The sequence below is a fragment of the Taurulus bubalis genome (assembly GCF_910589615.1).
Source record: "Taurulus bubalis genome assembly, chromosome: 9".
Lineage (NCBI taxonomy): Eukaryota > Metazoa > Chordata > Actinopteri > Perciformes > Cottidae > Taurulus > Taurulus bubalis.
In genome coordinates, this window is record NC_136597.1 from 12,862,945 (window position 1) to 12,875,159 (window position 12,215).

Sequence of the window (12,215 nt, forward strand, 5' to 3'; positions counted from 1 at the left end):
TTGCATTGCTCCTTTATCTTGGATAATATTTAATTAGAGATGAAAACAATCGGTCTCTTATGCAGCTCAGGTTTACTTTATTGAATAGTGACAAGGATTATTAATGCAGACCTGAGCAATCAAAGACATCAACACACATTTAGTGACCCTGGCACATTAGACCTGATGTAAGTGCTGTTGGGTGGTTTGCTGATTTTACACCAGTCCTGTTGTTTTCCGTCTTACAGTACAAACATGGAGATGTATTGATGAACTGTTGCCTCGTTGTAGTGAATTGATTGTGTACGTATGTATGTTGTTCTGCAAATTATATTCAGTCAGTTTATTACATGGAAGCTAATAAAGTCGGTTATGTGCACAAATGTATGTACGTCAGCATGCACGGATGTGTACGTGAGCAGCTGAGATCAAATGTTGTGGCACTGAGACTCTTAAATCTTATGACCATGCAGAGCCAGCATCTGCCACCTGGTGGTTCACCTTTGCAAAGACATACACTCATGTTTCACTGTCAGATACGCCATTTAAAAAGGATGCTGAAATTCAATATACAAATTAGATTGCCCCACAAGGATTAATGGTTCATTACATGTATATATATACACCCTTTCTATTCAAATTTACACACAGCTTGCTATAAATATTTTGTAAATGCTGAGCCGAATCTGCCAAATTACCTCCCTTCCCCCAAAGATGCCATCTCCCCCAACCCCACCAGTTTCTATCAAACAACTCTGACACACCAGGAACCTCTCTGACTCTCTGTGTGTTGCTCTCCTCGCTGCAGGGTGAAAGAAAGGACAAGGTCCTTTCCAGTGACTCAGATGTTCAAAATGTCAGCAATGTTTAAGCTTGTTTGTGTTCACAGATGTAGGATTTCTGTGCAGAACATCAAAGGAATTTAGCTTGCACACATTATTTTAGATGTGAGACTGAGAGCATCAGTGCTTTTTTTATAACAGACAGGGTGTTACACTTCCGCTGTGTGTGTGTGTGTGTGTGTGTGTGTGTGTGTGTGTGTGTGTGTGTGTGTGTGTGTGTGTGTGTGTGAGAGTGTGTGTGTGTGTGTTAGTGTGTGTCTGACTGCTGTAGCGTGGGCACTCTGCCAGAGTTCCACTGAGCTCCGGTCGTGTTCACAGCTCGGTCCCTTAACATCCCAGTTTGAAGCGTAGCCAACCACAGACTAGAGACATTTTGCAGCACCAATGAGGAAGCAGATCACGGTTGTGAAGAAAAGGGTGTCAGGCTGCACAAGCCAATCAGGCTGATCTGAAGGCCATCCAGAACTCAGCAGGCTAGTCTGTGAGGCCGGCCTGCCAGACTGTCTGACCACTGAGTCCAGATAGAGGCCATATGAAGCCTCTCTACCAATCATTCATTTGTAATTCATCAGCATTCGTATGAGCCCGCCACACATCCGGCACATATGCCGATGAATGGTATTAGCATTTAAATTAAGCTTAAATGCCTCTGTGAGGATGACGCTCCTCTTTAATATGAGTGGACAATTGCCCTGTAGCTCATACTCATTTCCCTCAGTGGGTCATAAAGGAAAGTTTCCTGAGAATTAATTATTAGTATTCTCCTTAAAGGCTTCCCTTAAGGCCTGTGTTCCCTAGAGAACGTGGTTATTAGTTCCAACCTCCCACAAAGCCGTCCCTCTGCTGCCGCCACAGTGCTGAATGGTTTCAGCACCAAGGACAGTTCTCATCAAACCATCATTCATGTTTATGTTTGTGCATTCATGTACAGGGAGGGTTTTTATTTCCTCATAGTCTCTTGTCCTCCACGCTCAAAGACACAGCAGAGAAATTTATTTAAAAAATGGCAAAAAGTATACGTTTCTTGAGTGAATAGTGGGGGCTGGGTTTGGGACATGTGGGTGGGGGGGGGAAGATAAAAGTGTAGGAATAGCATAAATACATTTCAATTTGTATTTTTCCTCACATGGACTGGCAGTGATCTATTGTATTTCATTTTTCCTAAATCTCCCCTCACTCACTGATTTTGATAGAAATTCTGCTCCTCTGCTTAGGGCTCTAGCTTTCATCTCTCCCATCTAAAAAGCAGGCGGATGTAGTCGGAGAGTAATTCCATAAATATATTTCTTCCAGTGCTCTCTGACATTTCTTCGGAAATCTCATAAACTGAATAAATATTAAATATATAAGAAATTCTCTAAAGAACATTTTACAAGCGCCCACGTCTGTTAAAGGATTCATCAGTGATGCTGCAGGAGTCTAGTGTGCATGAGGCACACTAGTGTGTTTATGCATTTTTATCCGCAATGTGTAAAGATTAAAATTGCGTATTTATACAAAGCAGCCATTGCATGTGATCCCCAATGTGTAAATGTATGTATTTGGGTCTCAGCAGCATAAATGTGCTGTATGTCTTTGATTCAGTGGAGTCACAGGGGAGCTGTGTTGATGAGATTGTTGTTGTGATGTAGAGTGCTCCCTACATGCAGAGAAGATATGACTTGTAGAGAAAACTGTGTGTGTGTGTGTGTGTGTGTGTGTGTGTGTGTGTGTGTGTGTGTGTGTGTGTGTGTGTGTGTGTGTGTGTGTGTGCATTTGCCTGCAGCCAATGATGTAATTATGTTGAAACCCAACGCAACAACCAAACCCATTTAGGAAGAGTTACACAAACAAAGTCAAAACAGAGGAATATGAAATCAACAAGCTGAGATTTGTTTCACAAGTTAAGGGGAGATGATTTAACAATCATATCCAACATCTGATGTACACAAATAGGTTCCATTAAAGTTGTTTTTTTGTCTGTATAGTTATAACTGTATAATCTGTATTTGTGTTGTATTGCAGGAATGCTCTCTGTAAACTGTGTTTTCTCTTTCTTCCTCAGGCCACATCTCTCCTCGGAAGGCCTCCAAACAGGTATGATGATTGAACCAAATATGTTTCTGCTTGTGTGTAGGTGTCCATGTGTTTGACTGAGAGGAAAACAAGATAGTCAGAGAGAAAATATGAGTCTCTGAACCAGATTTGTTTGTTGAAGCAGAGAGGTAAGATTGAAGCGTGTAAGATCAGCGCTTGTCATCAAGGCTGTGTTGCCTTAGAGGTGTTTGACTTTTATTGTGAAATGAGCCGACTTGTTGTGACCTGCTTATTGGTTTGATCACATCAGGTCTCACAACTCACTAGCGGGGGAAAAGCTCTTCAGATTTGTACTTAAACTGCAGCTGCTACTGCTTATACAATCAGCACTCATTCATGCTATTAGATAGAATATTCAAACATAATGAATCTCATCTCATGCACGTTTAAATTGTGAATATTGATTTAAATTTGTTATCATATGGCTCATGGCCAAATAGCTATTTTTATGTATTGTATAATTGCGTAACAGAAGACAAAAAACACACAATAAATGTAACTCGCACAGTCTGATGATCATCTTGTATCATCAATGTTACCTGCCTTTATTCTCTGCACATACTTGGCCTTGGATTCGTTGTTTACATTTTGTTGTAGAATGAGGATGCATTAATGCAGAGAACTCAAGCATGCTTAGTGCACTGCTCCCAATATTCAGTTAGTTCACTTTATTTATTTATATATGTATATTTTGAAAACAACTTTCATCAAGATAATTTATCGCCGAAAACATTAAGCCTTTATTTTTCAAAGTTTTATAATTAGCTTTACAGTATTTCCTTAAACTCGACTGCAGTGTTTTAATTAAAGTCTATATCATTTTTATACCGCCGTGAAAAGACTTGAGTTTGCACATGGCATTCTTTTTGTTTTTTTCTGTTGCCAGCGTTGGGTGTCTGTCATGAGTGGACTATGGCTGTGATTGTGCATGTTGCCCACACCGCAGCATAACACAATCCATTTCCTTTCGAGATAATAAAGTAAATCAATCAGTCAATCAATGAGAAGCCTACAAGAAGACATGCATTTCCACTTTAATCGCATAGGTGTTATGCCTTTGGCTCACAGACTGTGTGGAAACTGTTGTGCCAGAAACAGACATGGTTCTCAGACATCTATTGTTGACACAAAGTCTCTTTTCCATCAAAATACCCAGCACTTGCATTGTGTTTATTTGCACCTCTCCTTCCACCTAGGATGGAGAGGTGGTATTGTGTGGTATTTTGGTGCCTGGCACAAAAGTGCAGTCAGGCCAAGCATATTTCAAGGTCAGGAAAAAAGCAAGCGGTCAAAGCGCTGCCTACCGTAGTCGTTGCACCATAACTTAAATAAAACATCTGTTGTTGGTGTTCTCCTTATAGTTGCCTGACCAGTGGGATCCACATGGCAGCCCCCAAGCAAACCTGTCCGGCCCAGTTTTGCCTCCTATCACACCCTTCCAAAATCAGCCACAGCACCGCACGTCTGTGCCTGACTCCACCGAGGGCTTCGATCTTAGCAAACCTGACCCCTATGACCTTTATGAGAAGTCGAGGGCGATCTATGAGAGCCGACGTAAGTACTACCACTCAGTTCATGGGAAATGGAGCATTATGTTGCTTGAAATGGCTTTTAATATGATGTCGCTATTTGTGTCTCAGGTCCAGAGTATGAAGAGGTGGAGGTGCACCTGCTGAGAGAGAAGACCGGGTTTGGTTTCCGCATCCTAGGGGGAGACGAGGCCGTGCAGGCTGTGAGTCCGGACGCCCGTGACAAGGCTCGTATGGGACGGGCTGGTCCACACACATATTTAACCTCATACACACCACCCTCATCCGACCTGCACCTAACCTCATCTCACACTTCATCCAGTCACATACACTTGACCAACATACACACACACGCACCAACACACAAGCACTCCTTGGCTTTCTCACTCAGTCCTAACTGCTCAGAACCTCCCATACTAAAGTAACGCCTTGCTAACTTGTCCAAGTGTACAACAACATGCAAATTATGATACAGAAGATTGTAGCAGGAGGACAATAGGAAGGTGGAAAGCTGGATTGAGCAATTACTGGGTGATTTGACTGTATCTTTGTTTCATCCTCTTCACCTTCATCTATGCTGCTAATATTGATTGTCTTTGAACAGATTGTTATTGGGGCTATAATAGAGAACACCCCCGCTGAGCGCGACGGCCGGCTTCGACCTGGGGATGAGCTCATTTCTGTGGATAAAAATGTGGTTGCTGGGAAACCACACAAATACGTGATAGACTTGATGCACGCAGCTGCACGCAACGGTCAAGTCAGCTTGACTGTGAGAAGGAGAGTGCAAATGCCCAGTAAGGACATGTTTTATGTTTTTGTTCTTTATTTGTTTGTTTGTTTCACACTTAAGATTGGAGAACGTGCTGCACATTTCACTGGCATCAATTTATAAAAACAACTTGGACAGGACACACATGCTGAACATCTGTGTGCAGGATCAGTGTGTACTTCTCACCCATACATCTTTTCTGTGCTAGTGGTATGCGCATGTTTTGCAAAAACATCAAAACACAGTATTTTCATTATATGCACCATTTGCCACAGACAATGTCCTCTCCACTGCACATAATTGCCATCCACAAGTCTGTGTGTGTTTTGACCAACAACATAATGATCACCTGGTCGGTTCACAGCGACACGGTGATAGTCTGATCCTTTAGCCTGTTATTGTAAATAGAAAAACATCCAACTAGATGTGTTAAAGAAGAGCAGTGACACACATGTGTATCACTGTTTAGTAGACCTGTGAGTGATCAACTGTGCATGACCGGCCAAAAACACTTTTGTGTTCACTGTTGCTGGCTCATATGTAAAACAGCATGAGGTCACGCTTTCAGTGACCATCCAGTATGTCTTAAAAAATTAGTTTAACACTGAATTTTAAAGGACCCGTATGTAGGATTTAGGGGTATTTATTAGCAGAAATGCAATATAACATTCATAACTATGTTTCCATTAGCGTATAATTACCTGCAACTCAAACTATGAATCATTGTGGTTTTGTTAGCTTAATTTGAGCCCGTCTTATCTTCACAGAGTTTGCCATGTTGCGCCGCAATGTTTTTACAGTAGCCCAGAACGGACAAACCAAACACTGGCTCCGGAGAGGGCCTTTCATGTTTTTATACTCCCTTTATGTTAAAACAAGCTTTAAAAGGAATAGCCACTGAAAGTAAATTGGTCATGTTTCACGGTAACATCTCCTCTCCTGCTTCTTTTCCTCCAGCTGAACTGTGTCCTGTGAACGGCCGCAGCCCCGGCTCTGTGTCGACACAACACAGTTCTCCACGTAGCGACGCAGCCTCCGTTTCGGGCCCTCAAGCGGTCGCCGTCCCAGCTGCCACTTCTCCTCCAGAGGGATCCGCCCTGCAAACCAGTGATGTGGTTATTCACCGCAAGGACAATGAGGGCTTCGGCTTTGTCATCATCAGCTCCCTGAACAGACCGGAGAATGCCGCCGTCATCAGTGAGTTTTTGCTGTCTAGAGCCCGAAAGATTGTTACTGAACGCAAATGGTGATTTAATAGATCTTGATGACCAAGGATCCTAAGGGTGTCGACTGTCCATGAGGGATTGTTCATGGGATTATGAAACTGTTTTTATTTTATTTTTTCATGTATTTAAAATATATCAATTTTTAACACTCAATGTGTGTTTGCACTGCATGTCCACTCAATTATCAAGTTCAGAACAAAGTATAATATCCAATACTTTATATCTGATTCACTAATAACTACTGAGCTTTGTATCCCTTCACAATTAATTTGCTTTTGTGGCGTTTCTTATCCCAATAATAGCTTCAGAACTAAATTAGCTGGGATCAAACTGAAATAGAAAGTTTTACTTTTTAATTCTGGTCTTAAATTGGTCTTAATTTAATGGCATAGTAGTATTAAAAGAGTATTTAAAAGCCTTTGATTTACCTTTATTAAACATATGGTTCCACTTAAAGACGCTGGTATCTTTGAACAAATGATGGGATTCTTGAACCAGCATGGTCTGATTGCACATTGAAGAATTTGATATGAATATATCATGCTCTCAGTTTCGGCCTACACCTGAATATGGAATATGCCTACCCCAAAAGTGGATTTAGTATACAGTTAATTTAATTTAGTTAATTTAATATCAAACATTCTGGATGTAACGGTGGATGTTCAACAGTCCCCCAGTATTTTCTCTGCTTGGGGGTCAGAAATATATTATATTGAAGTGGAAATTGCAGGTTTCTGTTTTCTGTCTGTGTGAAAAAAGTTGATAAAAGCCGAAACCAGTTTTGTTATTATCATAAATAGTGATAACCATTTTTTTAAATTATATTTCGGAGCAGGTTTGAACAAGTATTTATGTGTAGTGGCAGTGCTTTATAAAGAAAAAAAAGATGTGTTAACTGTTCGAAACTGTCTCATGACGGTCAAGGCTCATGTTGTAATACAAATCTACATATTTGTCTCTCCACTTCAAAAGTGAGTGTTATCAGTGCTGGTACAACATCTTTCTTTAAAATTGTCGTTGACAACCACCTTTTTATTGCCTGTTTCCAGCTGTGCCCCATAAAATAGGACGTATCATCGAGGGCAGCCCTGCGGACCGATGTGGGAAGCTGAAGGTGGGCGACCGGATCCTGGCTGTGAATGGACAATCCATCATCAGCATGCCGCACGCTGACATCGTCAAGCTCATTAAAGATGCTGGGCTAACAGTCACACTGCACATCATACCAGAGGAGGGTAAGGGATTGTGTGTGACATGAAACCAAATTATGTAACTTCACTTGTTTAGATTTCTCTTGATAGAAAAAAACGCAGACGTCCGTCTGCTGTGTCTTTTATGAATATATTTCCTTTTACTTGGCCAAGGAAATCCTTCCACACAAACTGCATCAGGATTAAGCACATGATTAGGAAGAGTGGTGGTCTGTTTTGGTTATAGTGATGCTGAAGCATAATCTTGATATTTCAGCTGAAACTACATTGACATTGAGACATTTTAGAGTCTTCTCATTTTGAGCATTATGACAAAGCTAAAGATTGCAATGCTCCTTCAGGTTATACAGCGGATAAATCAGATTTCAGAACAACAACACTGCAGTCTTCTGCATTCTGTGCATGTTTCCTTTTTCTATTTATTCTAAATCCTCCTCTTCAAAAGGATGTAACAGGTGAAATCTTGTCTCACCTTCTGTCCATCACAGGATCCCACTCTGGCCCCAGCTCAGAGAAGCAGAGCCCCATGACCCAGAAACAAAGCCCCCAGACCCAGCCCAGCCCTGTAGCCCAGCCCGGCCAAGGAGGCACCCTGCCCGGCCAAACGGCCACTCAGACAGGTCAAATACCTGGCCAGCCGGGCCAGGCACCAGCACAGACAAGCCAAACAGTAACTGGCCCTCCTGCACCAGCAGCCTCCCATCCTGCACCAGCTGGAACCCAGCAGAGCCCGGTCACCCATCCCTCTGGCCTCCCTCCACCGCTCTACCTCCACGACGGCAGGTAAGGCGGCGCTAAAGGGGATGTTCTTGTTTGTACGCAGCAGGAGCATTTTGTAAGATTCGTGTCCTGGTGACTGCAACGACATTGACTGGAAGAAGGAGCAAGGAGTTTTCAAAGGTGACAGATCTCACACTGTGTATCTAAATGAGTGTGTGCCATGCTCTCCTTGCGTGCCAGTAAGTTCAGAAGCAAACCTGACTCCAGATAACGTTTGTCCCAGTCAGACTCTCAGTCTCATGCTGGTTTCTACTTTGTTGCGTAACACCACTTAGGTCCTACAGTGTCAGTGAATAATTTACTTCAAGGTATCTCTTCTATAATGCAGGAACCCGCCGTTCAGGCCCTCTTCTATGTTAAAACTATGAAAGTGTGAGTGTGTGCATGGATGGGTTTGTGTGTGTGCATGTGAGTCTCAGATCAGTAGCAGCACTCCCAGGGCTGTGGATTTAAGTCCATTTTAGCGTGGGACCTTGATAAAAGTTTAAAAACGGAGAGTGATATTTCCATCCTTTTTTGTGCCGAGCGTTCTTTGATGCACACACTCAATCCTTTTACAGCAAATTAAGCTAAAATGTTCGTTTACAGAATTCTACACAGTTATGGGTACTTACCACTCTTATAAGATAAGACACATTTGGACACATGAGGTTGTGTGCCATCGGACACCTCCTTTTTTGATGCTTCTTCAAAACAATGCTCTGGTTGTTTTTTGTTGCTCACTCTCTTTCTCTCCTCACAGGTCAGAGGTTAAAGCCAGACAGGATGTCAAACCTGACTTCCGGCATCCTCCATTCACTGATTACAGGCAACCTCCAGTAGACTATCGTCACCCACCGGTTGGTGATTATAGACAGCCGCCGACGCTGGACTACAGACACCCGCCTGGTCTGCTGGACTTCAGACAGCACCCTGCAGCTGCACAGTTTCCTCTGGGGCTCCCTCCTGACTTCAGACCACAGGTACAGCTAGACCAAGAATAAACTGCTCAAGTTCACTCTGTGTTGAGCATTAAGTGTACATAGCAATTTGTTTGCAGTGGGCTTGTTGCAAGTTGTCTGAATTTGTTCTGCAGGACTATGATTACTTTACGGTGGAGCTGGAGAAAAGTGCAAAAGGTTTCGGCTTCAGTATCCGTGGGGGCAGAGAGTACAAGATGGACCTCTTTGTGCTGCGCCTTGCTGAAGATGGTCCTGCCATACGTAATGGAAGAATGAGGGTGAGATGACATGGAGAGATGATGTGTTGAAAAGCTGTTTGGGGGATGTTTGGAATCGCTGTCAGTGAGAACGGTTATTTTGTTGAAGAAATGAATCCAGTCACAGATGGGCACTGAGGAGCAGCAACATGCCAGCTGGTCCATCTTGACCATCTCAGATAATATAACACAATATGCTTGTGTGTGATATTTTTATTTCACAGATTTTGAAGACGGTCTAAAATGTAAGACAGCACAGATGTTTGCCTTTTAAAAGACTATCCTGCTGTGTTCCTTCTGCAACATGCTTATTATCTCTCACTCGTTCTGTTAATTCTAATCTTTATTTTACTGTCTTCTTCATGGGGCAGGAATAGCCTATAGGTTACAAAAGGGTGAACGAGAGTAGGTGCATGTGTACTCACAGACTAAGTAACCCTCTGCTCACCCTCAACAACTCCTGTTGAGGTGCACTCGAACAAGACACTTAATGGCACTTATTCCCTAGTTGCTCCAGTGGAGTGACCCAGCAGCAGAAGACTGTGGCTGTGTTGAAAAGTCAACTTTCCGTGAATAAACGAGTCTGACAGAAATCGACCTTATGCTCTTTGTGTCTCCTCCAGGTAGGGGATCAGATTATAGAGATTAACGGGGACAGCACTCGGGACATGACTCACGCCCGCGCCATTGAACTCATCAAGGCGGGAGGCAGGCGGGTCAGGCTGCTGCTTAAACGAGGCACAGGACAGGTGCCAGAATATGGTGGGTTTTGCTGGCATAAAGTAAAGTCTCTAAATATCCAACGCTTTCTACTTTATCTCCTTAGTCTGTGACCTGATCTCTTTCTCACTTTCATACGCAAGATTCATTATTTGAGGTTCAACCTTACTGTTTTAACCAGAATGGCTTTTTCCTGCAAATGCTATTTGTTTTACTCAAGAACATATTAACATGTATTAATATAAATCTGCATTTTACTCCTCGCTCCTCAGTCCTGTCTACTGTCCTCTGAAAATAAACTATTTAAACTATTTTGATCAAGTAGAATAGCAAGCTTCTCTTTAGCCTTTGTGTGTTTTAACCCCTCTGTCTTAAGTCTAATGATTGGTATAGGCTTTTACTTGCCTTCCCTCAGGAATGGTACCTTCCAACCTCTCCATGTGCATGAAAGGTGACACACTAAGCTCCCCCTATTTCTTCCTAATGGGCCACTCTAAAGACACGGTTTGTGAAAAACTGCATGTCTCTCTCTCTCCATACTGATTAATCTGTGTGCAGTGTGGCTTTGCTCTCGGCAGGCATTTGTGTATGCATGCATGTTCATGAGTGTATGCACGGGAAAATAGCAGCCGCGTGTGTATCCATGTGTGTGTGCGTTTGTGTGTGCGGGTGCTTCTGCGTGTTGTAGTAAGAGAGCAATAGGGTTTGAAGTGACCCTCCAGATGAAATTGTATCATCCTGAAGAGGGCTGTGAAGTAGACTGTGTGAAATCAATCTGCTCAGGATCAGTCTGTCACACAACTACAATGGTAATTGTTTTCAAGCACTGAATGAATATTGTCCCACATGTCATTTAGATTAGCCTACATATCAGGTGTGTGCTGTGCACACACATTGGCATGCAAATTTGCCTGATATTATATTAGGATGTGTGGTGTTTATTTTTAATATTGTGGACTTCTTTCCTTCTCTCTGCCTTTTCTATCTCCTCAATCTGTGTGTGCATGTGCATGCTGCTTCGTGCCACTCTGCTTTTATCTCAGTCCACCTGAGCATGTTTTCTTCTTCCCTGACAGACTGTGCCGGCCCCTGGGATTCCTTTTCTACAGCCCACTCTGCCCTGCAGGAAGTGACCCTTGAACCCTACCCAAATCCATTGCTCTCATCCCATCCAGCCTCAGCCCCAGACACCCCTCATCAGCTCCCTCTAGAGGCCACAGTGTGCATGGCAGACACAGCTCCACAGCTGACAGACCACAGCTCCATGAGAGGGGCTACTGGTGGCAGGTCCACCCAGCAGAAGTGCATCATCAGGGGGCAGGGAACCCAACAGGGATCTGGAGATGTGGACGGTGGACCAGGTGAGAGAAAGCCTCGTGCTTTGCCTCCCAAAGCTTTCCTGGGGAGGTCCGTTGAAAGAAGAGAGAGGCAACCGGATACTTGCTCCCCCTGCTGTGAGAGAAAGGGCCTGCACACACAGGTGATGAGCACTGTCTGGCCCTGGGACCCTTATGTGAGTGTGAATTTCAATGGAGCCTCTCTAAGCAGTGGAGATGGACATTTCAGCCTCCAGGAGAGGCTGGTGTCCAGAGGCCTGTTCCCAAGAGAAGATGAGAGGGCCAGTGGCAACAGTGGGCTCTGCTGCCCGTCTAAAACCATGGAAGATCCTCCTGCAAGGAGCGCAGCGGCCTCCCCTGGGCCCTGGAACGTCCCTGTGTCTGACAAACTGCCTGGCACCCTGAGGTCCTGGACCTCCACAGTGAGCAGGTAGAATGGATCTTGCTAGTTTGGACTGGATCACACTGTCTGGCTCCTCATTCAGTTCACCGAAGAGAAGCAGTAAATTTCCCTCACCCTCTCTTGCTGTCCTGTTTTCTTCTCC

General features: G+C 43.6%; 1 protein-coding gene across 1 annotated transcript in view; it reads left to right on the top strand.

Annotated features, from left to right (window-relative positions):
- The window catches only part of magi2b (membrane associated guanylate kinase, WW and PDZ domain containing 2b), a gene marked incomplete at both ends in the record, with an annotated part of 73,756 nt that extends 61,652 nt beyond the window's left edge, over positions 1–12,104 (top strand). Inside the window, 11 exons of the mRNA XM_079223170.1 lie at positions 2,866–2,897; positions 4,259–4,451; positions 4,538–4,653; positions 5,031–5,223; positions 6,156–6,395; positions 7,474–7,659; positions 8,124–8,418; positions 9,158–9,377; positions 9,491–9,634; positions 10,237–10,375; positions 11,410–12,104. Coding sequence (XP_079079296.1) covers positions 2,866–2,897; positions 4,259–4,451; positions 4,538–4,653; positions 5,031–5,223; positions 6,156–6,395; positions 7,474–7,659; positions 8,124–8,418; positions 9,158–9,377; positions 9,491–9,634; positions 10,237–10,375; positions 11,410–12,104 — 2,453 coding nt within the window. The remainder of the gene's footprint in view (positions 1–2,865; positions 2,898–4,258; positions 4,452–4,537; positions 4,654–5,030; positions 5,224–6,155; positions 6,396–7,473; positions 7,660–8,123; positions 8,419–9,157; positions 9,378–9,490; positions 9,635–10,236; positions 10,376–11,409) is intronic.
- Positions 12,105–12,215: the final 111 nt, after the last annotated feature.